Source organism: Caretta caretta, chromosome 15 (genome assembly GCF_965140235.1).
Source record: "Caretta caretta isolate rCarCar2 chromosome 15, rCarCar1.hap1, whole genome shotgun sequence".
Taxonomy (NCBI): domain Eukaryota; kingdom Metazoa; phylum Chordata; order Testudines; family Cheloniidae; genus Caretta; species Caretta caretta.
In genome coordinates this window covers 10,272,207-10,298,832 of record NC_134220.1, presented here as the reverse complement: position 1 = coordinate 10,298,832, position 26,626 = coordinate 10,272,207, and the positions used below count along the sequence as shown (strand labels likewise).

Sequence of the window (26,626 nt, the reverse complement as noted above, 5' to 3'; positions counted from 1 at the left end):
CTATTTCACGAAAGGTCAAAACTGACAATCGAGCATGTCACTGCTTCAGTTCAGAGAATGTGCGTTCCCCTGCCCCAAGAGTGGGACTGGAATATGGCCCTGGGTATTACGGTTGACACCTGCTATCAGCTCCGGCTGAGGAAACTGGAGTGGCTGAGATGGAGGTGGCCTACGGCCCTATTGCCGTTGTGTAGTGTGGTGTGACAGACTGGGGATTAGCCTTTAGCACCAACGGGAGACCCCAGAGCAGTGGGAGCAGCGATTCATTCTGCTTCAGCCCAGGAAAGTGGAGTCACAGTGACGACCGTTAACTGTTCTCCATCATTTGTCAGAGAAAGGTGAGAAGTAATTAAAGGATCTTTCTGCATGTGTAAAGCTGGGGATATACTACACTTAGGCCCACATATAAAGATGAGGGCTGAGTGTCTATTTAATTCCTAGGCATGGCTGGATGCCGAGGCTGCTATTCAATTACACACAAAGGGCTGGCCCTGTGTGCGGCATACGACTCAATGCAGGTGCAAGAAGGCACTTTGTGAAGCTAGTTCAACAGCGATTACGCAGGCTGGCTGCCTGTAAGAGAGAGCACTCCTATGAGCTGTGTTACGACCGAATCTTTGCCTGCTTGAATTAAAACCACCAGATTTACCACACGCACCGCTGTTTGGCAAAAGGAACGTTCAACAGGGGACAAATTTTTTTCAAGATCCCAAAGTTAGCTATGTAACCCCTCCCCAGCCCAAAAGTGTGTGTGGCACTAAACAGATGACAAACCACTGTCAAATAACTACACGAAACAGATTTATGGGTTTTGAGGTGAGGCCCTATCATAAAATGGGTGTGCTGCAAAAATTTCAGCCGGCTCTTGTGCCTGGCTGGCTTTGTTTTTGACATGGATGTATGGCCACCTGCCTTAAAAGCAAGCACCTAAAAACATGGTCACCCAGGAACTGCATGTTTGTTTAGTGCCCAGTGTGGCCTCAGCAGTGGTCCAGATTCCCTCCTTTCTGAGCTCCCTCAAAGCACAGCGAGCCACTATAACTAAGGCTGCGATTCTGTTAGAGGTTGTGGTTTTCTGTGACATTCTGCAACCTCCGTAACTCCCACAGCTGCTTGGGTGCCCTGTGGCTAGCTGCACCAGCCACGGCTTGGGCAGCCCCCAAGTAGCCAGTGTGGCTGGAGCAGCAAACCGGGAGCTCCAGAGCAGTGGGGAACAGAGATTTAGTCATCGTGGGTATTTAAGTCATAGCCAGGTCAAGGGCCATGAATTTTTGTTTATCGCCCATGACTAAATGTTGGCCATGTGCCAGAAATTTGCAGGAGCCATTCAAAGGCAGATTAACCTTTGGGCGTGCAGCTTGTCATGCAGGGGTTCTACTGGATGCCATGGGAAATAAGGCAGAGACTTTATGCACTGAAGCTTTGGGGGTGCGTGACAGACTCTGGGAGTCACTGTCACATTCTTCCATTGCTGCCAGGGGCACTTTCATGTTCAGTCGTCCTCCAAAAGCAGAATATGTAACAGGTCAGCCATTGGCACAATGGGCTCAAACATTTCCCTGTCTTCCCCAGCAGTGTGAGCGCTGCCCTGCAGGGCCTCAAACAACGATGAGCTTTAACTCTCTGAACAGAGTGAGTTCAAAACACAGCACGAGGCTTTTTCTATTTGGCAATCCCTGTGGGGAAAAGGCTTATGCTGCACCAGCTCTCCCGATGTGCCGATTTTCTGGAGCCCAGCAAAAAGAGCTCTGCAGCCCCATGGTGGGCCAGCCTGTGATGCAATATAAAGAAGGCTGCAGCAGCCTGTTATTTATAAATGGTTGGCTGACAGCCTCCATCTTCAACAAATATTTGTGCTCATCTTCCTCTGCAATGCTGCTGGAAAGTTTTGAAAGAAGTGATCCGGGTGTGGACATAATTGGAAAATACATGAAGCTTAGCTTAAGCTAATGATTTATTTGAGCACAGCTCTTCCTTCCTGTCCCATTCCCTGAACCTTTCACTCATGAACAATTTATATTTCTGTTGGGTCACTTCAAGGATTCCTTTTTATTCTCCTATGAATTAACCCTTATGTATTCAAAACATGCATCTAGGTATCAAGTTCCCTGCTTGCACAAACACTATTAGAGAATAATCACTTCTTGAAATCTGCTATTACAGCTTTGCTTTAAAACCAACTCTGATTGGATCTCCCACTAAATATTCCATCCCCTTCCACATCCTAGTGTCAATTAGCATGCTAGGTGGCTAGTGCACTTAGTACACATGTCCTAATCTAGATCATTACTCTCACATTATTTTGAAATTACAGTTTTATCTATTGCCAAACTTTAAATAGTGCATGTAACTGACCGGCAGTGGCTTCAATGTCAGTATACTCTATTAGCTAATATTTATGATTAGTATATAGCTTTTTTACTCTGCAGTACACCTTGGCAAACTATTGTATTACCAGGCCATGCCGACATCTCTGGTGATCATTTAAATAAATAACTAGAGGGTTCTGTGTAACAGTGGCTTATAGCCAACAGTAACATGGGAAATAGTGGCCAAGTGTTAGGGCTGTCAAGTGATTAAAAAATTAATCACAATTAACTGTGCAATTAAAAATTAATTGCATTAGTCATGATGTTAAACAATAATTAGTACTATTTATATAAATATACTGATTTCTGTTACAACGTGTACAGTCCTCACTTTATTTTTTATTACAAATATTTGCCCTGTAAAAAACAAAAGAAACAGTATTTTTCAATTCCCCCATTTCAAGTACGGTAGTGCAGTCTCTTTATCATGGAAGTTGAATTTACAACTGTAGAAGTACATAAAAAAAACCTGCAAAAAAAAAAAGTAAAACTTTAAAGCCTACAAGTCCACTCAGTCCTACTTCTTGTTCAGCCAATTGCTCAGACAAACAAGTTTGTTTACATTTGTGGAAGATAATGCTGCCCTTGCTTTTTGTTTACAATGTAACCTGAAAGTGAGAACAGGTGTTCATCTGGCAGCATTGGATCTGGCATCGCAAGATATTTACGTGCCAGATGTGATAAAGATTCACATGCCACTTCATGCTTCAACCACTATTCCAGAGGACATGCATCCATGGTGATTAGAGGTTCTGCTCAATAATGATTCAAAGCAGACCAACTCTATCAAGCTCACCAAGCAGACCAACGCATATTCGTTTTCATCATCTCAGTCAGATGTCACCAGCAGAAGGCTGATTTCCTTTTTTGGTGGTTCGGGTTCTGAGGTTTCCGCATCAGAGTGTTGCTCTTCTAAGACTTCTGAAAGCATGCTCCGCACTTCATCCCTCTCAGATTTTGGAAGGCATTTCGGATTCTTAAATCTTCTGTCGGGTGCTGTAGCTATCTTTAGATATCTCACATTGGTACCCTCTTTGCATTCTGACAAACCTGCAGTGAAAGTGTTCTTAAAATGAACAACATGTGCTGGGTCATCATCCGAGACTGCCATAACATGAAATATATGGCAGAATGTGGGGCAGGAGACATACAATTCTCCCCCAGGGAGTTCAGTCACAAATGTAATTAACACTTTTTTTTTTTTTAACAGCATGGAAGCACGTCCTCTGGAATGGTGGCAGAAGCATGAAGGGGCATATGCATGTTTAGCGTATCTGGCACGTATATACCTTGCAATGCCAGCTACAAAAGTGCTCTGTGAACACCTGTTCTCACTTTCAGGTGAAACTGTAAATAAGAAGCAGGCATCATTATCTCCCGTAAATGTTTTGTTTTTGAGTGCAGTTATGTAACAAAAAAAAAATCTACATTTGTAAGTTGCGCTTTCACGATAAAGAGATTGCACTACGGTACTTGTACGAGGTGAACTGGAAAATACTCTTATTTTTACAGTGAAAATATTTGTAATAAAAATAATATAAAGTGAGCAGTGTACACTCTGTAATCTGTGTTGGAACTGAAAATCAATGTATCTGAAAATGTAGAAAAAGATCCAAAATATTTAATAAATTTCAATTGGTATTCTATTGTTTAACAGCGCAATTAAAAAAATTAATCACAATTTTTTTTTTGAGTTAATCGTGATTAATCGACAGCCCTAATAATTTAGTATTTCCACACTAAGAGATTTAGGTGTTTCAAATGACGAAGTATTCTTTTTTTTTTTTTTTTAAACAAAGTGGGACTGCGTTGTAATGTAAGTTTATGCTGTCTTTATCACATGACCGTGAGCATCAAGTTTTTGGTGTGGGTATTTTCTTACTTTTGAGACAGCCTTTCATTGCCCTGATGTGGGCAGACGAGGTGAAAGCAATGGATATACTTTGAGGCACCACTGTGGCTGAGATTCCAGCTAAGCTAATCTGCATGGCTGGAACTGCACTTAATGCTTTCTTCTCGCTGTTCAGAGCCCTCCCCATGCCTAGACTTCCTGTTGGCCCATGTTCACAAACATTACAGGGTGTGCTGTGCCAGGTATAATCATCTCTCAGACATTCTCACAGTTGTTATTAACTGTAACAAACTTAAAACAGACCTTTCCGAGCAGTCAAGTATACCCAGCATCACGGAGGCCAACAAATGGAGATTGCTCAAGCTGCTTGAAATGTGACAGCCTTAAACAAAAAAACAAAACAAAAACGGGGGTAGAGAGCAGTCAGTTTTCCAGAAATGAAATCCTTGGGTTTGCCAATGGCCAAAGCTCATTAACAGCTTGGTTTACTCCCCCTTCACCAATCTTAAAATGTATTGTTCTCTACAAGTGTGTGATGAGAAGATGTGCGTCCAAACTCGGTTTTATAAAAGTAAAGTAGCTACCAATTTAACCAGGGAGAGAAACTGCATAATTAGCCAAGCATTATGCAGCCAGCCAACCCAGTAATGTCTTGGTCAGTGGGGCTGACAGGAAACAAACACATTATCCATTTTTCCTTAAAATGCTTTATATTTGAACTTGTTTCTGAAGAGGTCAGCCAGTGACAGGAATTCCATGTTTTCAAAACACTGAGTTGTAGTGTTTTCAAAGAAAACCCAAGAGCAATGTGCCCTGAACTACTCAAAATATTGTAACAAAACAATTGAACAGTTCAGAAGACTGGAAATGAGTCTTATCATTGACTGTATCACATCTAATCGTGGTCACCAATGATCTAAGTCACCATCTGATTAGCTACCTGGTGGTTTTTGTAATATGCACCCCTGTATAGTAGGTCACGGACTGAGGTCACTCTCAGCACTCTTACTGGCACTCAGAGATGCCCAGGAACGGACGGGCACTACACATTCCCCAAGTTGGTCCCTGCAGGTCAGGCCTGAGGCACAGTGGCAGGGAATTTTGTGTTGCTCCTACTGCATTCGTTTTGAGATCAAATAAATCATCAGTCTCTAAGAAAGGCATCCTGGCACCTTTTGTAAGAACTACGTTCATTTACAAAATATAAATAAAGCTCGAAGGGATAGAAATGGTTGGGAGTCCTTGCTGCAGAGACCACATGAGCCTAAGTTGGCAGAGTCAAATGCAAATATAGATTCAGGGCCAATCCAGCCCTTGACATAAGGGGGTGCAGTGCTACTTCCCAGGGGCTGCAGCTGCTTATGGTAGCAGATGAGCTTGTCCCCTCAATATCTCATTTACTATCCAGTTTTTAAAGTAACTTGGAATCACCTTACCATCAACTTGATAAAAGCTGATGCTGAAGAATTAAAGTCCTTATGCTAAATTGGTCAATTTCCTTATAGGAACCCAGCTCAGTTTAAATCAGTCCTTACTGGCAAGAGAGCTACAAGTCTGTTACAGGAACAGATTATCGCAGGGTGCATTACATGATCTACACAAAACCCTGCAATTAAGAACAATTTTCTTTATCAGCAATTCCACTCAGGAAAAGTTATTTCGAAGTTCTCCCAAGAGAAACAATGCAAGAGCGTCACTCACATTGGAAAACATACTCAACCCCCGTCTACTGATTAAACAAACAAACAAAGAAATAGCGAGTGGCAGCAGCATCTCTGGCTTTGCCCAAAAAAGCTGCGAACAGAAAGAATGCCATTTTTCACGTGTAGTCAGTCGAGCCAGGGAATGGGCTCTTGGGGAGCTTGGTGGTAATATAGTTGAATGTTTGAGCTTTATGATAAAAACAGCCACTCAGTCAGCAAGGATCCTGCACTTCTTAGAATATTATTTTCCACAGCCTGTATCACTCATGAACGATATTTGAGTGGTCACTATCCCCACATTTCCCACCCTGATTTCACTGGTAGATCCCAGGCAATTGTTATTGAGCTGAAAAAATGGCAGCACCACCAGTAATCTCTTTGGTCCTGGCTGAGTCTGAAAACTTCCAGATGGCACTGGAAGAACAAGGCAAATATGAAACAAATGTGAAGTCTTTAAAACCATATGAAATCAGAGTCTGTTTACAATAGCATAGGCCATGCATATGTTTTGGTTTAACGAAGAATTGTTCCCTCTGGCACTTCATCACCCCAGGATACCTGCTCACTAACCGCAGGACTAATCATATTGGCTTGTACAGCAATGTAGTCACATATTTTTTCTTGTAACGATGAGTGGCACTGAGCACCATCACTCCATCCTAGGGAAGATGGAAAACAAATTAGCACAATGTAATGGTTAACTAAATGCAACTGCTGTGATAAGGTAGGACTCCCTTACCTTGATAGAAAGCGCATAGAGGTGGTTCAGCATGACGTGATTGGGCTCAGGAAGTAGAGCTGGATCACACTGAAAAGCATGTAAAGGGAGGAGACAGAGAGCGGAAGACTAAATTATGGCATATTGTCTTTCCCAGGCAACCGCTCAACAAATCTTTGTATTGGCTCCCCGTCAAAATTCCAATACGATCAAAGATCACTTAAGGCGGGACCAGGTTTGCTATGTTCTCAGAAGTTCTGATAATTTTGCAGGGTATAGATTAGGATTTATGGGTGGGGAAACTGTTTTGGTTTTGAAAAAGAATCAATTAAGATGATGGATCAGTTTGGACTTCGGTAATAAAGATCTCGCCCACTAGGGGACATTTCCAAGGTTTGGGATTGTTAAAAGCAGCTCCAGTGCACGTTTAACCTCTTAAATACTTGACCCTGACCCAAAGAAAAAGGTTGTCCACTCACAGAAATGCCAGTGTCCTTATTCAGGATCACCTGCAGCAGGTGTGGTGGAAGAATAGGTGGAGTCTTGAAACGTTCCTCTGGCTTACAAACATAGGGATCCTGGTGGTAGGGTCCTGGGGGTGAACTTGATAGCTCTGTTAGGGAGATGGTAAAATATTTAACCTTAATGTACCTGTAAAGAGTTTATCTTCTTTAAGCTGCAGTAGTAATTTCACATCCAGAAACCTGTGTATGACAGAAGCTAATTGCGCTATAGAGTAAATCCTCCAGAAACTATAAAGATGCCACACTTCCTGTACACTCTAGATGAAATCTTTGGTTTCCTGGGACACATTTCCTGCTGGGCCAGAAACAAACTAAAAAATACAACCATCACTCAGGACAGGGCTCTTGCAAGCTGCAGCTACATAGCACAGTAGGAAGTTTTGTCACATCATTTCAGTATGTAGTTCCTGTTCATAATACCGGGTTAATCTTGACACTGGTCTGCTCATCAGCAAAATTCTACTCCAACAGCACACAAATATGGGACCAGTACTAGCTGACAGAATGCAAAGGGAACCCAAATTTCAGAATCTGGTTACAGAATTTGGGAAGTTTTGTGAAGCTCAAGCACAAAGATCTTTAGCAAGAAGCCCAAGAGATGATTTTAAAGACTCCAGAGTCTGCCTACGGGAGACCAGGTGGGTAGGGTCAACAGTCAGAAAGAACTTCAAGGGTTGGTCCTGTTCTCCCCTCTTTCCCCCTCCCCCCCCTTTTTTTTTTTTTGAGGGAGTGGGAGGGGAGTGGGGGGGGGGGAGAAGAGATTTCCTGGCCCAGTATTTCTGTAGCACACATTCATTACTAAGTGCTACCACAGATTATTTGCTTTTATGCTAGTTTTTGGCAGTCCTGGCAAACAGTGGAATAAAATCCCCTTCTTGGTGACAAAATATTACTGAAATTATTTAGTGTATATGAAAGGGGCCAAGCTTGCAAATAGAAACAAAATCCTCCAGGTACCCAGAATGCTGCCATGGCATTCCCCACAAGTACACAACAATCCTGAAAAAAGGGGTCAGAGACAGGTGAGTCTCCATGACCTTCAAACTGCTGTCAAAGCGGTCAACCTCAGTATCTGTTTTGAGTTAGCTACTGATTCACCGGGGAGTGGTCTGAAATCACCACTTCATGTCACACATTCAAATGGCAAGGACTTACTACTAATCTAGATGGGGTTTGATCAGTGACCTGTACTCTGCTTCAATCTCCTCACTAATTCCAGCTTCTCTCCTTTTACATTTCATGGTCCCTGCACATATCCCCAACAGATTGGGTATAAAAAGTGAGATTCTTCTACTTTGGGGATTTAATTCAAGACCAGGAATTAAACGTAGAGGGTATTTATGTAACTTCAAGCACATGGTATAAGATTACAAATGGATTCATACCAGACATATCTGAGCATTTTTGGGAGTCCACCATTAAAGCATCAAATACTTCAAAGTCAGTTTTCTTCACCTGAATGATGTTGTTAACCGTACCAAGCTGACTGGTTACTACTGGCTGGGAAGAAACAGAGGCAAAAAGTCACAATTCAGAAGGTATGCAGGTTATTAATATTCTGCAGACTTGAAAAACCAATGTCCCACAGTCCTCATCACCTACTTCTTGTTTAGCCTCTGGTTATTTAACAGGCAGACAGCATTACTAGCCTCAGATTGGTACAGGCCAGCTGGGGCCAGGAACATTTCACCAGAGCAAACCACCAATTGCTATTGTTAGCAAAGGCCCTTTCTTTTAGGTTAGCGTGGAAGCCAACTAATTTCTCTCATTCATGTGCATGAATCATCGTGTAAACCTGCAGGATCGAATAAAAACGTTACCTCCGAAGGATCATGCGTCCACTGACCATCCACGTAGAACTTGTACTGGTGCTCTCCTTCTGGCAGATCCAGGATTGCTACAAAGTTATTGTGGCTGTGATTTCAGACACAAACACAAACAATTAACATTTTATTCTGAAAAATCTGCCCATCTACAGACTCGCTACAATTACAAAGAATGCAAATAAAGATCAAAAGAATGCAAAGATCTGAAACAGAATCTTTCAGACAGTTCCTGAAGGTATTGACCCTTTTAAAAGAGCACTTGAGGCAATCCAATGCAATAATCTAAATGTACAGAAGCCAGCTAAAGCTAATGAGTACCCCCTCAGTGACAGCTGAGTCCCATCTCTTCATATGCACAGCTGCACGTTTTACATTAACACCGATCACCTGAAAATCCAGGCTCCTGGTGTTAAAGGGTTAATGTTATGTTTTTGAAAAGCCATTCTTCTCGCATCTTCGTTACTCAATACAATGTAAGAGCACATTAGTTTGGGCTCATCAGCCAGAGCTTCACATACAAGGTAAGTTCACTGCAATAGATCCTTGACTTTCAGTATCTTCCATCACAAATCTCACCCATCAAATGAACAAGAACTGTGAAAATGAAAGCAGTAACTTAACTACTGCCAGAAAAACTGCTTTGAGTAGATGCAGTTTGATCAGACTGTCATTCCTGTGCTTTGAGCTTCCTGCCTGTTTTGAGGTCTTCACAGTAGCTCAGATAGATAGAAATCATGCCATGTGAACACATGCCAATGGGTCATGCCACACTAAGAGTCCTCCATTCCTCACTTCTTCCCAGAGAAGGGGGCAAAATCTGCAGATTAAGTTCCCAGAGAAGCTGTTTTTGCTATTTGAGTTTGGAATGAGTGTCTATTCAACAGGGACTTTGTAACAGGGTTTACTTATTCACTATTGTGACTGCCAATTGCAAATTAAAGGGGGACAGATGTCCCTTTTTTCTAAACATTACCTCTGTAGGAGACAAACCTACTTTTCTCCCCCACTCGCCATTATTATTTCTTTGTACCTTTGCTAGGAGAGGTCTAAATTGTGATCTGAGACTACACTGAAACTCTGCAGACCACCATGCCAAAACTACCTCCCTCGCTTATTGATCTGGCATCCAGTTCTTTGAATCCTTCCATTGCCTCCCCCTTGAAGCACTGCACCATGTTTAAACTTCTTGTTGTCCCTCCAAAGCTCCTGATAATTCCATCCTGGCATGTGTCTTGGGCCTTGCTTCCCACTACATTCCCCGCTCAATCTGTCCAGTCTGAAAATTATCCTAGTATTGATGCTCCATTGGTCCCCTTTTCCCCACTCCTGTTTCCATAATTTCTCCCATGCTGCTTATGCATGGAATGCCCTTCTCAAAACCACCAAGCCATCACCCACTTTACTGAAGTCCCTAAAACACTTTGGGGCAAAGTACCTAAAAACACACTAAATTATCTCCACTTGTGGATTTCCCAGTGTGTCCCATCTTCTACATCTACCTTTAGACAGTAAACCCTGCATGGAATGGACTGTGTGTATGTCTTTTCCATAGTGCCAAGCAAATAACTATTTCCATGGCAAAGTTTTCACCTCTGGCAGTCAAAGAGTCCCACCATTCAGCATGATACGCTAAGATTTCTATAACTTCTCTCTTCAAGAGCTCTCAAAGCTAACAGAAGTATGCAGTAATAATTGTTTCCAACTTTAGATAGAATGCCAGTGATGCAACCTAACCAGTTTGTTACCTTCTTGTAAGAGGAAGTTTACTCCAGTTGTTGAAGGAACCTGATAGATAAACCTCTTTCCCTCCCCCAGTCCAGCGAAAGACTGTTGGCCGATCTTGAACAGGGGCTTTTTCACTCACTTCCAGATCTTGCTGCCAAGCTAGAAATTCCTCTCTCTCTTGTGGAGCCTAGAAGCACAAAACTTTACTCAACAGAAGTTCTACGTTGGCTCCTTTGCCCTGTGAAAGGAGAGGTAAGCTTAGAGAAAGGTAACATTTGACCAAAGGTATCCTCAACCCTATGCGTGTTCTTCAACATTCCCACAAATTGGAAACAAATGCAGGTAGTCACTGTTAGAGACAGAAGTTGGTATCTCAACAGTTTGCAAGTCAGTTTGTAAATAACCCATGAGTTGAAAGATTAGTAACCTTCCAAATTGGCAGAAGATATTAAAACAGAATGCAAAACAATTAAACCAGAGAAGTAACTATCACTGAGTGGGAAAAGCACACAAAGTAGCTGCATATATTTAAACTGAGGAGTAAAAAATAATTAAAAAGGAATTTCTTTTATAAGGCATTTGTTAGACCCTGCAAAATGCCTTCCAGAGAGAACTTGCAACTAGACCACAGGAAGGCTATTGCTGTCTGCAGGGTACAGCTTAATGCAACATATGATCAATTAAGTTGGAAGACAGTGAGCTAAACATTCTTATTACACCCAACAAGGGGGACAGACCAAAATTAGGACTATTAGAAACTAACTAGGGAACTCTGACAGAACTTTTAAAGTGGAAAGAATCATCACCTGGAATGTTACTGAGTCGGGTGATTAAAAAAAGCATAAAAGGAGCTAAAAAGATACAGCTAAGGAAAGTGGTGCATTAATAGACAACACTGGGCAAGGGATTAGAGCCTATTATCTTATTCGTTTTTCTACAATTTTTGTGAAAAATGTATTTCATTTGCAGAAATCTGCTCAAAGGTTAGAAGAACAAAGAAATAAGGTTTTCTTCCCTTAAAAAAAGAGAAAGTCAGCAATGCTTCAAGTTTCTAAAACTGAGTTTATACAGAAAATTGGCTAAATTTATGACTTCCAAAAATACAGTTGATAGAATGTCTAAGCTACAAGGTGCCAGTGTCAGGGGTTATGACGGAAGAGGAGCCATAACTTATGATACCTTTATTTCCTCAGAATGGAACAAGTCTGCATCTTCAGGACTATCCATCAAGATTTTTGGTCTATCACCTTCTTTTGTACTAATGGCTCCACCACAATTGTCTCTTCGGGGCGTCTTATGGCCCCCATGACGCTCCATACCCGCTCGCTCGCTGCTTGTGTTCCCCATTTTAAGGCCCTGAAAAGAAAAGAAATAGCCTTATTTACTGAGACACACACATATTAGTGAAATTTGAGCTCTGCCAATTTGCTTTTAGAAGAGACTACAGAAATAAACCCACGGCAAAACAGACAGTGATAAATTAGACATGCACAGTAACACAAAGGCAGCCATAAAAAATAGCAGAAAGATATTCCTACTCCTTTCATGCACACACAGTACTGACAGAAAGCATAGTAATCAGTAGACCATAACAGCTTGACTTGTATTTTATAAGCGACACTGGAGGAATGGAACATACAGATACCCCCTGACCCAACTCCACACCCTTAGCACGGACCAGTGGATAGGACACTAAGCAAGGAATTAGGAATAAAAACCTGGTCTTCTGATTTACAGAGTCATAGAAAATCATTCAATTACTCTACCCTACAAACATCTTTAAAATATACTATATTGTACGTAAAACAACAAGCTTGCTCCTAAGGCAAAAGGGATAACTATAAGGAAAGCTTTGCATATAGCCCTGTTTATTTTGTGTTGCGAAGTAAATCCTGGCAACCTTGAAGTCACAGCATGCAGGTGGTTGTCACAAAAGCTCAGTCTCTCCTGAGGCCCTTCAGAGATACTCATCATAAGATAAGGTCCTCTATTGTACCACTCAAAAGATGACCAGGAGCTAATATCAGAGTGCTTAGTCCTGGAGCCCCAAAAACAACATCTCTACAACTTGAGCTAAAGGAAGATTTCTTTCATTATCTGTTAACGAAGCCTTATGTTTTTTCTATGCAGAAGCCAGCCAATATAGGCATACACATATATAATGGCAACAACTACAGTCAATGGCAAAAAACAAAAACACAAAAAACTCAACCCCACACAAATATTGATGTCAATAAGAACTTGTCCGGGCCCAAAACTACCCACAAAAATATCAATAATTTTACTTAAATAAAATGTTCTTCAAATATAGCCAGTGCAGTAGTTTTCAGAAAGATCTACCTACTATAAGAAAGTTTATAGGGGCGATAAGCTCTTTTTGAGATTCAGGGAGACAGATGTTTGAAGTTGGTGCATTTGTCTAACCAAGGTTTATTATAAAAACGAACAAAACCAGGCTGATGAATTTACCCAGAGTAACTGGGAAAAAGAGGGAAGAGGATAGTTTCTTCCTCAGGTTTCAGAGGAACAGCCGTGTTAGTCTGTATTCGCAAAAAGAAAAGGAGTACTTGTGGCACCTTAGAGACTAACCAATTTATTTGAGCATGAGCTTGAAGTGAGCTGTGGCTCACGAAAGCTCATGCTCAAATAAATTGGTTAGTCTCTAAGGTGCCACAAGTACTCCCTTTCTTTCTTCCTCAGTTTACTCAGTTTTATTAATTACTTGGATTGTTTTTTAAAAAGTCTCATTCCAAGTGTAACAGGTGTCAAGTCTATTAAACCTCAGGCCAGGGTTTCATGGATCCCACCAACATACCAAGCCAGCCCCAGATCTGGGGTAAAATTTTCATAAGGGCTTCTGGGACTTCCATTTCTCAGTTCCATTGGCTTTCAGCAATACTAAGGGCTTGGCTACACTTGCAAGTTAGAGTGCATTAAAGCAGCCCCAGGCGCCCTAACTCCCGACCCATCCACACTGGCAAGGCACTTAGAGAGCCTGGACTCTGCAGCTGGAGCACTCCTGGTAATCCACCTCCACAAGAAGCATAACGCTTGTTGCATCTCGGCTGAAATGCCCCAGTGCCAGTGTGAACGAGGTGTTGCATTACTGTGCTTTGATCGGCCTCCGGAAATGTCCCATAATCCCCTTAAGTCAAGTGGTCACTCTTGTCATTGTTTTGGAATTGGCTGTAGGAATGCGGATATCCCCTTTCTGACAGCCGGCATACTTATCGGCTCCAGGACAAAGCAAGCCATTGGTGTGGAATGTTGCTTGCTGTGAGTGTGAGAGAGAGAGGCAGGGAGAGTGGGGTCTGAATTTACAAGACAGAATGCTGACAAACTCTCAGCACCCCAAAAACCCACTCTCTCTCCCCCAACATACACACAACACACTCCGTCATACTCCACCCCCCCCCACCCCCCGCATCTGAAAAGCATGTTACAGCCACTTGAACGCTGGGATAGCTACCACAATGCACTGCTCTTTGTGGCGTTGCAAGAGTTGCTAATGTGGCCACGCCAGTGCGCTTCCAGCTAAGAGTGTAAATACTCGGCAGGTTTTCCCTGCTGCGGTCTCGGAAGGCTGGTTTAACTCCCAGCGCTCTGCATCTGCAAGTGTAGCCATGCCCTAAGGCCCCTAAGTGCTTAAGGCCCAGATCCACAAAGGGTCTTAAGCATTGCAACGCCTACCTTTGAGGCACGAAGAAAATAACTGAAATCCACAAATCCTGGATTAGGCACCTTTACTCCCTTTACCATGAATGGAAAGAGAAAGGCAAGGGAGAGAGCCGCCTATGGTAGTAAATGGGAGATACTGATGAGAGGGATGTGTCCAAAGCCCCACCTAAGTCTGGGTTACAGGGAGCCTCCTATTTCTGCTCGCCAGCCAAATTTGTATCAATATTCAGATATATATTGGAATGATAAAGTTAAATGTCTAATAGCATACTGCACAAGTGCAGCCTTTTCTATCGCTGGTAACAAGTATGAGAGTCTAGATTTAACCCCCAATTTAAGAGTCACTAAGAGTTATTTATTGAATCAGTTTTCTCTTATGAAAATTTATAACTGAAAGTCTTTGTAATATTCATCAACAATTCACTGATGCACTGTTTCAAGAACTTCTTCCAATCTCCCTTTTTAGCAATCCCATGAAGTTACAATATCCAGACTCAAGTATCTCAGATAAAAATTCCGAAGTCTGCCAACTCACCAATCCAATTACTAATTGTAATACTGATAGGAACCCTTCCCGGCCCATCTATCCCATACACAAACTATCAATATACAGAAACAAACACTGAATTTGTATAAGAAAATTAAATACTTGATAATTACTATTAATCTGTTTAAAACATTAGTGTTGCCAACCTTTCTAAGTAATTAACTCATTATTTCAAGTTTCAATTACTTTTTCTTTTATTTCACAATAACCAATCATTTCTGTATGTTAAGTTTTCAAAGTTTTATTTTTTCTAAAGCTCAAGGAACAAACTCTGATGAGACCCCAGCAGAACACACCTGGAAGATGTCCATTAATTATCCCATAGTCTCAGCAGTTCTCAAACTTTAGCAACCTGACGACCCCCATTTTGATTTAAAATTTTTCCGAAGCCCCCAAGTCCCCTGCTCAGCGCAGGCCCTGCCTCCACTCCACCCGTTCCCCCAAGGCCCCACCCCACCTCTTTCCACCCCTGCCCCTCCTCTTCCCCCACCCCTCCCCTGAGCCAGTGGTGTAGCCAGCATGGGATATTTGGGTGGGCCCCAACTTCAGGTGGGCAGGCAATTACAGGGGGTCCACCTCCCCCCATCCTCTGCAGATGGATAGAGCCTCTGGCCAGGGGCTCCCCAGGTACTCACCCAGCTCCGGGAGGAGACGCTGCTCTCAAGCGTGCATGGCTCCCTTCCAGATCCCACCATCCCATGCCGGGGCCAGCTCCCCTAGCCGGCGGGCCTACGTTTTTTTAAGTTCTCTACCGCCGTTAGGCTCCTGCTCGCTCTCCTCCCAGTAGCAGAGTAGCCACTGGGCCAATCCAGGGTCCCAGAAAAATGGGCGCTCCCAGGCCCTACCCACTCCGCCCGGAGCTCCAGCCTGAGACTGGGGTCGGGATGCAGGGGCTTGCCCCGCTCCATCTGCCTGGTGCTCCAGTCAGGCGGCAGGGGCTTATCCTGCTCCATCTGCCCCACCGGCGCTCTAGCAGGGGTGCAGGCGCTTGCACTGGCAGGAGTGCCAGGTGGGCAGAACAGAGCAAGCCTTGGTGCCCCAACGCCATTCTCCAGCTGGAGTACCAGCTGGGCGGGTGGAGCGGGGCAAGCACTGGAGAGTGGGCCTGGATCCTAAGTGGGTGGGCCGTGGGCCACCCAGGCCCAACCGTGGCTACACCCCTGCCTCGAGTACACCCCATTCCTGCCCCTCCTGAACAGCTGTTACACAGCATGCAGGAGGCACGGGGGGGGGTGTTGATCAGTGGGGCCAGTGCCCCCCGACATGACTCACAGACCCCCTGGAATATCCTTGTAGACCCCCATGGGTCCACAGACCCTAGTTTGAGATCTAGATCAAGAGTTCCCTCATTTGCTCAGACAGACATGTCACTTTATTAGTATAACATTAACATCTGGAGTCCAGAATTACTAAACCCATTTATTACTGCGAAAATACAAAAATTATGTGACCTAATTTAATAAAGACACTAATTATAGGCAGAAATTATTACCAGGCTGAGTGGATGTATTAATAGGAGTGTTGTATGTATAACATGGGTCATAAATGTACTGCTCCACTGAGTGCTGGTGAGGGCTCAGCTAGAGTACTGTGTTCAGTTTGGATGCCACGGTCTAAAATAGATGTGGACAAATTGGACAGAATCCAGAAGAGAGCAACAAAATGATAAACTGTTTAGAAAACCTAACCTATGAAGGAAGGCTAAAAGGTTTTTCTTAAAAAAAACAAAAACAAAACAAAAAAAGCCAACTGCAGGGTATATTCAGTCTTGAGGAAAGACGAACGGAGACCCAATATATTAGGGCTGTTATCAAGAGGATGTGATCAATTGTTCTCCATGTCAAGAAGTAAAAAGAAAAGGAGTACTTGTGGCACCTTAGAGACTAACCAATTTATTTGAGCACGAGCTTTCGTGAGCTACAGCTGATGAAGTGAGCTACAGCTCACTTCATCAGCTGTAGCTCACGAAAGCGCATGCTCAAATAAATTGGTTAGTCTCTAAGGTGCCACAAGTACTCCTTTTCTTTTTGCGAATACAGACTAACACGGCTGTTCCTCTGAAACATGTCAAGAAGTGATCACCTTAATCTACAGCAAAGAGGCTTAGATTAGATAGGAGGAAAACCATTCAAACTATATGGATAGTTAAGTATTAGCATCCATTACCACGGAAGGCTGTAGAATCCCTCTCACTGCAGTTTTTAAGAACAGGTTAGAAAACCACTGGTCAGCAATGACTTAGGTATACATGGCTCAGCTTCAACATAGGAGGCTTGATCAGATGACCTCTTGGGGTCCCGTCCAACCCTACGTTTCTACGAGTCTATCCCAGAAGACTAAAGGCAGCGTGAAACTGACTCGTGACTTTTTACTCTACAGAAAGAGCCCGCCGGTGCCACGATCCCTTTTGAGGCCGGAGTCTCGTTCTTTGCTGTACTACAGAGAGCAGCAGAAACCCGCCACCTCGCTCCAGAACCGATGCTGCACTGGCAGCGGCCGCAAAAGGCTCCCTTGCCGTGGGCCGCCACCGGGCCCCGCACGGGCGGCCCCCAAGGGTGGGGGGGGGAGCTCGCTCTCGCGCCATGGCCCCCCTCGACCGCGGTGATTTCGTGTCAGCGCTGGTGGGTGCGGTCACGTGTCTATCAGAAATGAGACCCCCGAACCCGCTAGGTGGGGCGCGGATACTCCCCGACCTAGCGCGGACAAAGGGGGCAGCGTCCTCAGGCTCCAAGAGCCCCCGGGCCCGGGTTCGCCCGGAACTCAGCCCCGAGCGCCGGCTCCTCTCCGGCAGCGCGGGGAGCCCGCCCCGCACGCGGGTCACGGCACCGCCGGGGGGCCCAGGCCGCTCCTCCTTCCCCTCAGCCCCACCCCCAGCCTGCTCCCTGCCGCTTTCCACGGGCCCCCGGGGCGGGGCGGGGCGGGGCGGGGCCGGGCCTCGCCACCCATCGCCTCAAGGTCGCCGGGCCGCTTAGCACCTCCGCCCCGGGCACAGACACCCCGCTTCACGGCGATACCCAGCGGGCAGGGGCTGGAGCGACGGGACCCGCCACCCGCATCTCACCGGCTGCCGCCCCCGAGTCTTCCTCAGAAACCCCTTCGGAATCCTGCCCCGTCCGTCCTCCCGCCCGGGCTGCTTCCGCTTCCGGCGACTCCTGCGCACCCCTCTCCCTGCCCCCAGCGGCGGGCTTCCGCTCCGACCGTTCCCCGCGTCCGCGGAGTCACCCTCGAACCTGCCCCCCGGGAGCTGCGCTTCCGGTCACTAGCGCCGCCTTCCCCTGAACTTCCGGTCAGTCTGCGCCCCTCGTCCCGGCACTTCCGGCTGTCGGCGCCGCGCTCGGGCAGGACTCAGGGGCGGGGCTCAGGCGTTTCTGCCCCGCCCCTCGGGGGGCGGGACCATCGTCAGCCCGGGGGGGGGCGGTGCCAAGCGACCCGTCCCCAGGCTCTGCCGTTCAGGGGATGCCCCTTCCTGGGCGCCTCAGGGGCCCCCGGCTCCGCAGCAGCCGCTGACCGTGCAACGGATCCCACGTCGCGTTGCAAGCGTGCCGTGGGGTAGCCGGGGGGCAGGTGGAGAGGATACGTGGGGGAGGGGGGTGCTCTCCAAGACTCTGCGCCGCCCCCACCCCATGGCACCGCTTTTCATAGCCAGGTGTCTCCTTCTTGTGCCTCTGCTCTGATCAGCAGGGCAGCCGCTAACAAGCGGGGGAGGGATAGCTCGGTGGGTTGAGCTTTGGCCTGCTAAACCCAGGAGTTCAATCCTTGAGGGGGCCACGTAGGGACCTGGGGCAAAAATTGGGGATGGGTCCTGCTTTGAGCAGGGGGTTGGGCTAGCTGACCTCCTCAGGTCCCTTCCAACCCTGATATTCTATGTGATAAGGTTGCCATTTAAATTGCCAGCACTAGGCTTCAGGGTTAATGCAGCCCTAGAGATGAGTGGGAGCACTTCAGGTTGTGCTCAGAGCTATGGGGAATGCGTTCCCCGTGAGTTACGAGGCCTGGCTGACATTACACCAGTGACTGGCCTGTTTTATGTACGGCCATAACAGTGCTGTCCGTGCATTATAAATCATCATCCCATTTCCTGACCAGCATGTCCACATCCAGGATTCTCCCATGTGCCAAAGTATAATTTTGTCCCATACATCCCGTGTTTGGAGCCCAGTTCTCTTACAGCAGTTAAGGCTGGAGACATGGGAAGCAGGAGATTATCTGAAATAGTGCTGAAAAGGTCTGGCAGAGCTTTTTCATGGACTAGCTTATTACAGCAATAGAATTACTCCCTTTCCTTTTAAATACAGTCTCTGGGGCCCCCTCTGTGATTTTTCCTATTTGCCCCACTCTCTACCGCAGTGATGGAAAGAACTTGCCTGGCACTGGGCACAGTATATAACTCTGCCCCCCATCCCCCAGTGCCAGCCTCCTGTGCCGGTGCAAAAGGGAGCTGGGGGTATTCCAACCCTGCCCAGCACTCCCTCGCCTCAGCACACTTGCCTTAACATTCATTTTCTCAGTGCTAGACCCGGCTTAAAGCAGAATGGGAATTAGTTAAAATTCTTGCATAACAGGTTCCTATATTTGTAGGGTTGCACATATGTTTCTTTAAAACATTTAATTAGCAAGAAGATCCAAAATGCCAAGTGTAATTAAAAATGTTCCTGGTGAGAAGTGTGTCTCACTTTCCAAATGGGCAGATGTCTGGGCTGAGTCAAATGGGGGCAGGTAATTTTGCAAAGGCTGTAGGGCTTAATCCTGCCCTCATTGAGGGAAATGGCATAACTTGCACTCAGTTAATTGGGAGCAAGATGAGGTGTAGTTTCTATAGGGCCAAAAAAGCTATGAAGCTAGTTCTCCAGGGCACGACGGAAGCTTTGTGCTGCTCTGCTGGTGCAGAGCTGCTTTAAAACCAGTTTCTGTGGCTGTGGAAGGCTTAACCCCAGCATTGGGGGAACCCTGAGTGGTGCAGAGCTACATAGCAGCTTTTATAGCCTTTTCTTGGCTGTTGGTGTCAGGGGTGTGGCCAGGGAAACAGGGACATGGCTAAGGCATCCTTAGAGATTTCTGAAGTGGTTCACATGGAGAGAAGTGTCACCATAGCAAAGAGAAAGTCAGCTGAGAGGCGCTGCCCACACATCTCACAAACACGAGTCACTCGAAACCCAAGTCAATGGATGTACTAACATTAACATGTGATATGAAAGAGAGCTTTATTTGATTTTACTTTCTGGGGTTCACGATCTGTCAGGTTCCTCCAGGTCAGGGCTGTGGCCTACTGACACAGGAGCTAGGTGGAAGCTTGCCAGGGCCAGCGCTCCGTTAGTTTTTTGTTTGTAGGCATATACTTGAGCCAAAACCCCAGACTCAGACACTCCCAGAGTTTGGATCCAGATCTGAATTTTCTAGCTCAGGCCCAACCACAACAACTGGCATTAATTGCTCCCCTTCATTGACAGTCTCAGCAGAGAGACCAAGGGCTGAACAGGCCCTGGATACTAAATTCCCCCTCTCACCCAGTCCCTCCAGGTCAAGATTATGCTCATTGGTGAGGACAGGTGGAGAAACCTGCATTATTGCTGTCTGTTCTGAGCATAAACTGAGAACAGGTGTCTCCAGGGTTTCTTAGAGCAGCCGTAACACCCCATAAAAACATTACCAAAAAATTGTAGGCTACTTAGTACATCACACTTTCTTCTTTGCTTTTCTTAACCCTAGCTACTGCTTCCCTGTGACTTTTTATGTTCCTTAACTAGTCAGGTTCCCCTACTCTAGATTCTTCTTTTCCTTCACAGTCCAACTTAACTCCTCTGTTCTCTGTCAAGTTAAAAAAATAAAACCACCTCTTTCTGGAATCCACAGCATATTAAACATTTGATCCTGTGCTTGTCCAAGCCTCAGATAGCTAGAGCATCATTTGGGTGATATCACTATGTTGTATGTGTTCTGGCTGGGTCTGAGTGAGACTTCCTATCTATTCCACATGCCTGCTTTAAAGATATTCAAAGCCTCCATGCCTTGGACTGTGTGACCGTAAAGCAGTCCCGTGTCAGAGAGAAAGGGGCCCGCTGGTAGCAGGCATAGCTGCTGACTCTGTGAGTGCTCCAGGGCTCACGCACCCACCGAAGAAAAAAATAGGGGGTGCTCAGCACCCACGAACCACCAGTAAATGGCAGGAGCACGCACATGGTGCACAGTGAAAAGAGAAGTCTAGTTATGGACCACTCCTATGCTCTCTATAATTTGATAGGACAACCTGGTGCAATGGCCATGGCAGTGAGAGCTGCACAAATACCTAGCAGAGAGAAAGTGAGATAAAAATGTCCTGAGTTCTAATCCTGGCTCTGACACCAACTCCCTATATTGCCTTGAGGAAGCATTTTAATCTCTCTCCCCCTTAGTTTTCCCATCTGTAAAATAGGGATAGTTGTAAATCATAGAAATGTAGGGCAAGAAGGGACCGAGAGGTCATGTAGTCCATCCCCTGCACTGAGGCAGTATTAAGTATACCTAGGTTGTCCTTTTCAGATGATACATAGTAAAGATAGGTGAATATTGCACAAACATTTTTTTAAATATAAATTCAGATTTTTAAATGAATTTGCTCCAGGTGTGTTCAAGTCCCTTTGTGTTCACTGTCCATTAACATGTATGAACTAGAGTTTCCCAAATGCTTATAGAAAGCAAATGTTAGGCTTGGACATTCAAATGCTTACAGAAAACTAATTTTAAATAACTTTCCATGAGTGATCCCACCAGAAACTCTACTGTAACGGTTATACTTGTCCAGTCAGGGAACAGAAACAATACCATGTGACCTAGGTGACCAATCACAATTAAGCAACATAGCTTGCATTTCAAATGGGAATCCGCAAGGTGAAAGAAATGGCTGAAAAAATTCATTGAATAATTTTGAACAACAGATCCATTTGAGAAAAACCACAATCCGCTTACAGACATTCCACAAGCTGCAAAAAGCAAAATTAATTGAGTAAGTTACATATTAAGTATTATTCACTCAGTTCTTTATCATCTCATAAGTGGTGCGTGAGGTTCAGTTAGGTAATGTTTGTAAAAAATGTGCAAGATAAAGCGTTCTACATGGTACATGTTTTTTATTATATCATTAACAAAAAGAAAGGGGCAAATCTGTCTCCCTTTCTGCCATCTGTAGCCTGTTTGAAGTCCAAGGGGAATACTCAGGTCAGTAAAGCAAGCAGGACATGGCCCTACTATTAAAACTGATAAGCAACGTCATACTCAGAAATTAATTTTAGAAAGGATTTTGTTTATTGTCCAGAATAATGATGTCATAATTAGAGCTGGCTTGGAATTTCTGGACAGAGTTTTGGTCAGAAATTGCCAATTTATCACTCTGAGATGTTGTTCAGAAATCTCTCCGGTTTGACAAACTTCTGTTGAGCCTCAGGAAGGGTTCCAATGCAAACCTAGGGCCGCCAGGTCTGAGCAGCCCATCCTGCGAACGGCCACTGCCAGAGACCCTGGGCTTCATGAGTCTACAGCTTTGGGGTAGCCCCTCCATGTTAGGGGTTCTAGAGCTGCCAGGTTCCCTGCCATGGAGCAGGAGCCTAGAAACCTAGGGGGCTCTCACAGCTTTCAAGCTTGATGCGACAGAGCCAGAAGCCAGGCAGCCCTGGAATCCATGGCCCTAGGCTCCCAGCTAGAACAGCAGTAGTAAAACTGACAAGAATATCAGTTTCAGTCAGCAGCTGCTGGGGTCTCTGGTAGCATATTTTGTTTCAGAAACATCCTTTGTTGGTTCCCATGAACTGGGCTTGAGACCCAAGCAGCTGCCCAAGCTGCAATGTCCACATTGCTATTTTTAGCGCACTAGCTCGAGCCAAGCTAGCATGAGTCTGTCTCCCTGGGCTGGGAGGCTCACTCCCAGCTGCAGTGTAGATGTACCCTCCTGGGGTCCCAGAGCTCAGGCTCCTGAATGTCTACACAGCAATTTTATAGCCCTGTAGCCGGAGTCAGCTGACCTGGGCCAGCCGTGGGTGTTTCATTGCTGTGTAGATGCACCATAGGCCCAGGCTCCGCTGGTGAGACAGGCATGTTCCTGAGAATCCTGCTTTGGGGTGCCCAGGGCTCTCAGCAAGTCATCAGCTATGTGTTGGCACCAGCGCTTGGGGGACTTTGCAAATGCTGATGGGTGGAAACACAGCACCCATGGGGATAGGTGGCAGCTGAGCAGCAGTTTTGAGAATGGCCGTGGAGCCTCAAGGGTGGATGGGTGCCTAAGCATCTTTAGGGATCACAGCCAACAGGCCTGATTCTCCTCTTACTAGTGCAAAACTGGAGTAAGTCAGTTAAGTCACTGGCTATAAAGAAAAGCAGAATCAGGCCCCAGATCAACAGATTAGAACAGGCTGCATACAGCCATATAGATACACTATAGAACAGACACAGGCGTTGACAGACACACTGCGACAGCATACAAGTACAGGCTGTTTCCAGGGATAGAGGCGGACATCCTCCCTTTCTCATCCAGAACAGAACATGAGTGCACGTGGCCTCCAGAACACATAGGCATGATGAAGTTGCAGACCCAGGCACACACAGACCTAGTGAGAGCATGTGGGGGAGACAGGCTGCCTCCAGGGGTCACACGCAGACACGGTGTGAGAACATGGGGACAGACGAACTCCAGCGACACCCAGACACAGTGTCATCACATGGCGATTGGCTGAATATATGCTGCTGCAGATTTTAATTCCCCATTAACACGGATGTGTGCGTTTGATTGATCATTCTTAAAATGATTATTTGAAATTGTCTGGGTGCTCCAGTGCTAATCTTCAGTGCATGAATTGTGAAGCTTGCTGATATCCCAGCAGATGGGCATTACAGGACTTCATCTTCATATTGTCTTACTGGTATTAATTTGTCGCTCAATCTAATGAAATATATACAGCATGCTGTTTAAACATTTGTCTGACACACTTTGTATGGCAGAGCAGAAATGCCTCTTATATTTAGAAGCCTTGCTCTAGAGTTACATATCAGGATACTTGTACACTGCTCTTTTGCAGAATGCAGCTGTCCTGTAAGAAGTGAAAGGTCTTAATCTGATCCAGGAGCTGAGGCCAGCGATTTAAAGTTTCCATCTGTCTCTGCCTGTAACACATGCAGGGAGGAAAAGGGGGCTTGCTTTCAAGAAGCAGCAAGTGCCTGGAGGATGCAAGACGGGTGCAGAGAAAAATCTCAGGTCTGGGGCAGTTTTGCCAGCACGAGGAAGATTGTGTTGTCCTGCTTGGAGTTTCTGTACTGGCATCTCGTGTTCCTTAGATTTCCTACAGCTCTGATGTTTCACTGAGTCCATCATCATTTTACAATGCAAACCTGACAGCCTGTTTTTCTCCTCCAACTGTGCAGGGTGCAATGTATCTTCACAATGGGCCCAATCCAGCAGGTGCTGACTCAGACAAGAGCCCCATTGTAAGACAAGAGGGGTGTCTTAATGATCTGAGAACAGAACTGGGAGCCAGGAGTCACTGATTCCAAATCCCAGCTGTGCCACTGACTCCCTTTTCAGCCTTGAGCAAGTCACTTCACCTCCATTTACTGTCTGTAAAATGGGGATAGTACTTTTCTGCATCACGGGGAGATTCTGAAGATTACTTAGTAACGGATGTAAAACACCACATAAGAGTTAAGCATTATTTTTATTGGTCCAAACCTGGTTTTCTTATTCAGCCTTTGTGTGGGTAAATCTTCCATTGATTTCAGTGGGAGTTTTATGAAGAACTGAGTAAGCAGGGCAAGATCCTACCCAGACATGATAGGAATGCTGAACTCTAATATTGCACCCGTCATCTGCAAAGCACCGAGATTCTGAGAAAGACATATTAAAAATTACACAGGGCGATATTGTGACATACACTTTCAAGCAAAATTCTCAGTTGAATCAATAGGGAGTTCTAGTTAAAAAAATCAATAGCATGATAATAATATCTAACTCTTATATAGTACTTTTCATCAGTTGATCTCAAGGCACGTAAGCGGTAAGGCGGTAAGCGTCCTCCCCACAACTGAGGTTCAGAGAGGTCAAGTCACATGACTATGTCACCTAGCATGCTGGTGTCAGCTCTGGGATTAGAACTCAGACCTGCTGAAGCCCAGCCCAGCGTACTAGGCAACACTACCTCCCCAATGAAGATGGGCTATGGAGTAGTCCAAAGAAAAGTACATCGTTGTTACAGGATTTTTTTCTTTAATAAATAAATAAGACCGACTGTCTGTGAAATATTAAACAAGAATTTCTGATAAATGTAACTTATTAAAAATACAATCTGTGTTGACCTGAGCATAACTAGCTTCCATCCAACACTCCCAGAAGAGCTAGAGATCTTTCTGCTAAGATCATGATCAGCCATGAACTAGTTAACAATGTTGACATCTAAACTGTCATAATTAGACTTCAGCATTACCATTGCACTGTGAAACATGGGGGCATCAGTTCACATGTCCCTTACAGCCACTGGGCTCAATCCTGCTCTCAGTTACAACAGGGTCAACCCGGAGCAGCTCCACTGGTTCCATCTCCATTGAAGTCACTGATATCTCTGTAGCTCAGTATAACCTCAAGTTGTTTTGCATGTCTGTAGATCCAGCTCCTTTCTTTCCGTTACCTAGGTGCTCTGTGTCTGTATCAGTGTAAGTAGTTAATAGAGGGCACTGGCTTTTGTAGAACCAATAAAGCTCGCTGGTGTACACAGCAAACGGCAGCTTTTTCCATTTTCGTGGTCAATTTTTATTCTCAAAACACCCCTCCAACAATCAAGAAACCCTTGTAAATTACTGAAAATGAAAATATTTGTCACTGCTCCGGGAAAACTGCAAGCACGAAAGCTCATGCTCAAATAAATTGGTTAGTCTCTAAGGTGCCACAAGTACTCCTTTTATTTAAGCAATGGCTTGTATCTTTTGTAAAGAAGATCACTTGGAAGCTCCTGCTATTGATCTTATCTGTTGGGGCAGAAAAAGCACATCACATGTCTTTTGTTTCTGTAACTGCAGGTTAAGAGCATGTTGCTTAAACTTCATCCACATGCAGCTAACATAGTGTGGCCACATTTGAGATTAACAGTCATTCATTAAAAACACAGCAAAAAACCCAACACACTTTGCCCAAGTGAACTGAAAACAAATGCAAAAAAGAAAAAGAAAAAAAGACCTAGATGTGTCTGTCCTCATGGCAAGTACACGTTGTTGGGGGTTGAAGCTGGTGGTTATAACCGCTGCCCCGCATTTCAGATAGACGTAAGAAACAATTAAGATCCTTTATAGCAACCTCCACTTCAAAAAGGTATATGCAAGTTGAGCCAGGAGTCAGAACTACGTGGGTGGAGGGCTTAGCTGGGTATTGTTTTGGGTAAATGTGTGCATGTTGGGGGAAGAAGCACACAGCAATAGATGCAGAAAGAAGCACACAGAAACAGAGAAGGAAGCGACAGACACAGCCAGAACAAGCACAGATGTGTGGTTCTGGAAAAGCATAGAGAGAGAGAGAAAGCTTTTGGATCCAGTACTGGCTAAAAGTGGTTTGGGCTGTGGGCAAGGAAACTCTCTTCTTCTGTTTTTCGTCTGCTTGTGTTCAGGGAAACAGGACTTTGTGAATTTGCTGTAAACAAACAAGATTGCATCAAAGGTACCTGACTCCACCTCAGTTTCTC

At 45.1% G+C, this 26,626-nt stretch overlaps 1 protein-coding gene and 1 long non-coding RNA gene across 3 annotated transcripts; one reads left to right on the top strand and one right to left on the bottom strand.

The window, feature by feature from the left end:
• Nucleotides 1-4,912: 4,912 nt before the first annotated feature.
• PRKAB1 (protein kinase AMP-activated non-catalytic subunit beta 1) lies at nucleotides 4,913-18,264 on the bottom strand. 2 transcript variants are annotated; one of them, XM_048820975.2, is made up of 8 exons: nucleotides 18,173-18,264; nucleotides 11,897-12,073; nucleotides 10,738-10,904; nucleotides 8,987-9,080; nucleotides 8,552-8,666; nucleotides 7,122-7,255; nucleotides 6,664-6,732; nucleotides 4,913-6,583 (listed from the first exon to the last, which is right to left on the bottom strand). In XM_048820975.2, exons 2-8 carry the CDS (start codon nucleotides 12,062-12,064, stop codon nucleotides 6,506-6,508), a joined length of 825 nt encoding a protein of 274 aa, XP_048676932.1. In that variant the 5' UTR covers nucleotides 12,065-12,073; nucleotides 18,173-18,264; the 3' UTR covers nucleotides 4,913-6,505. The 2 variants fall into 2 exon arrangements, with proteins under 2 accessions (XP_048676932.1, XP_048676933.1); XM_048820976.2 differs by lacking the exon at nucleotides 18,173-18,264 and adding an exon at nucleotides 18,004-18,086.
• Nucleotides 18,125-25,836, top strand: LOC125622727 (uncharacterized). The gene is made up of 2 exons (XR_007352782.2): nucleotides 18,125-18,228; nucleotides 23,984-25,836. It is a non-coding gene; the product is annotated as an uncharacterized LOC125622727 (long non-coding RNA).
• The last annotated feature ends 790 nt before the right edge of the window (nucleotides 25,837-26,626 follow it).

Coding starts and splice junctions, on each gene's coding strand:
- PRKAB1 (XM_048820975.2), bottom strand. CDS start 12,064: ATGGGGAACACAAGCAGCGAGCGAGCGGGTATGGAGCGTCATGGGGGC. Junction 8,667..8,986: donor GGACGCATGATCCTTCGGAG/GTAACGTTTTTA, acceptor GTTTCTTCCCAG/CCAGTAGTAACCAGTCAGCT. Junction 6,733..7,121: donor ATAAGGACACTGGCATTTCT/GTGAGTGGACAA, acceptor CATGCTTTTCAG/TGTGATCCAGCTCTACTTCC.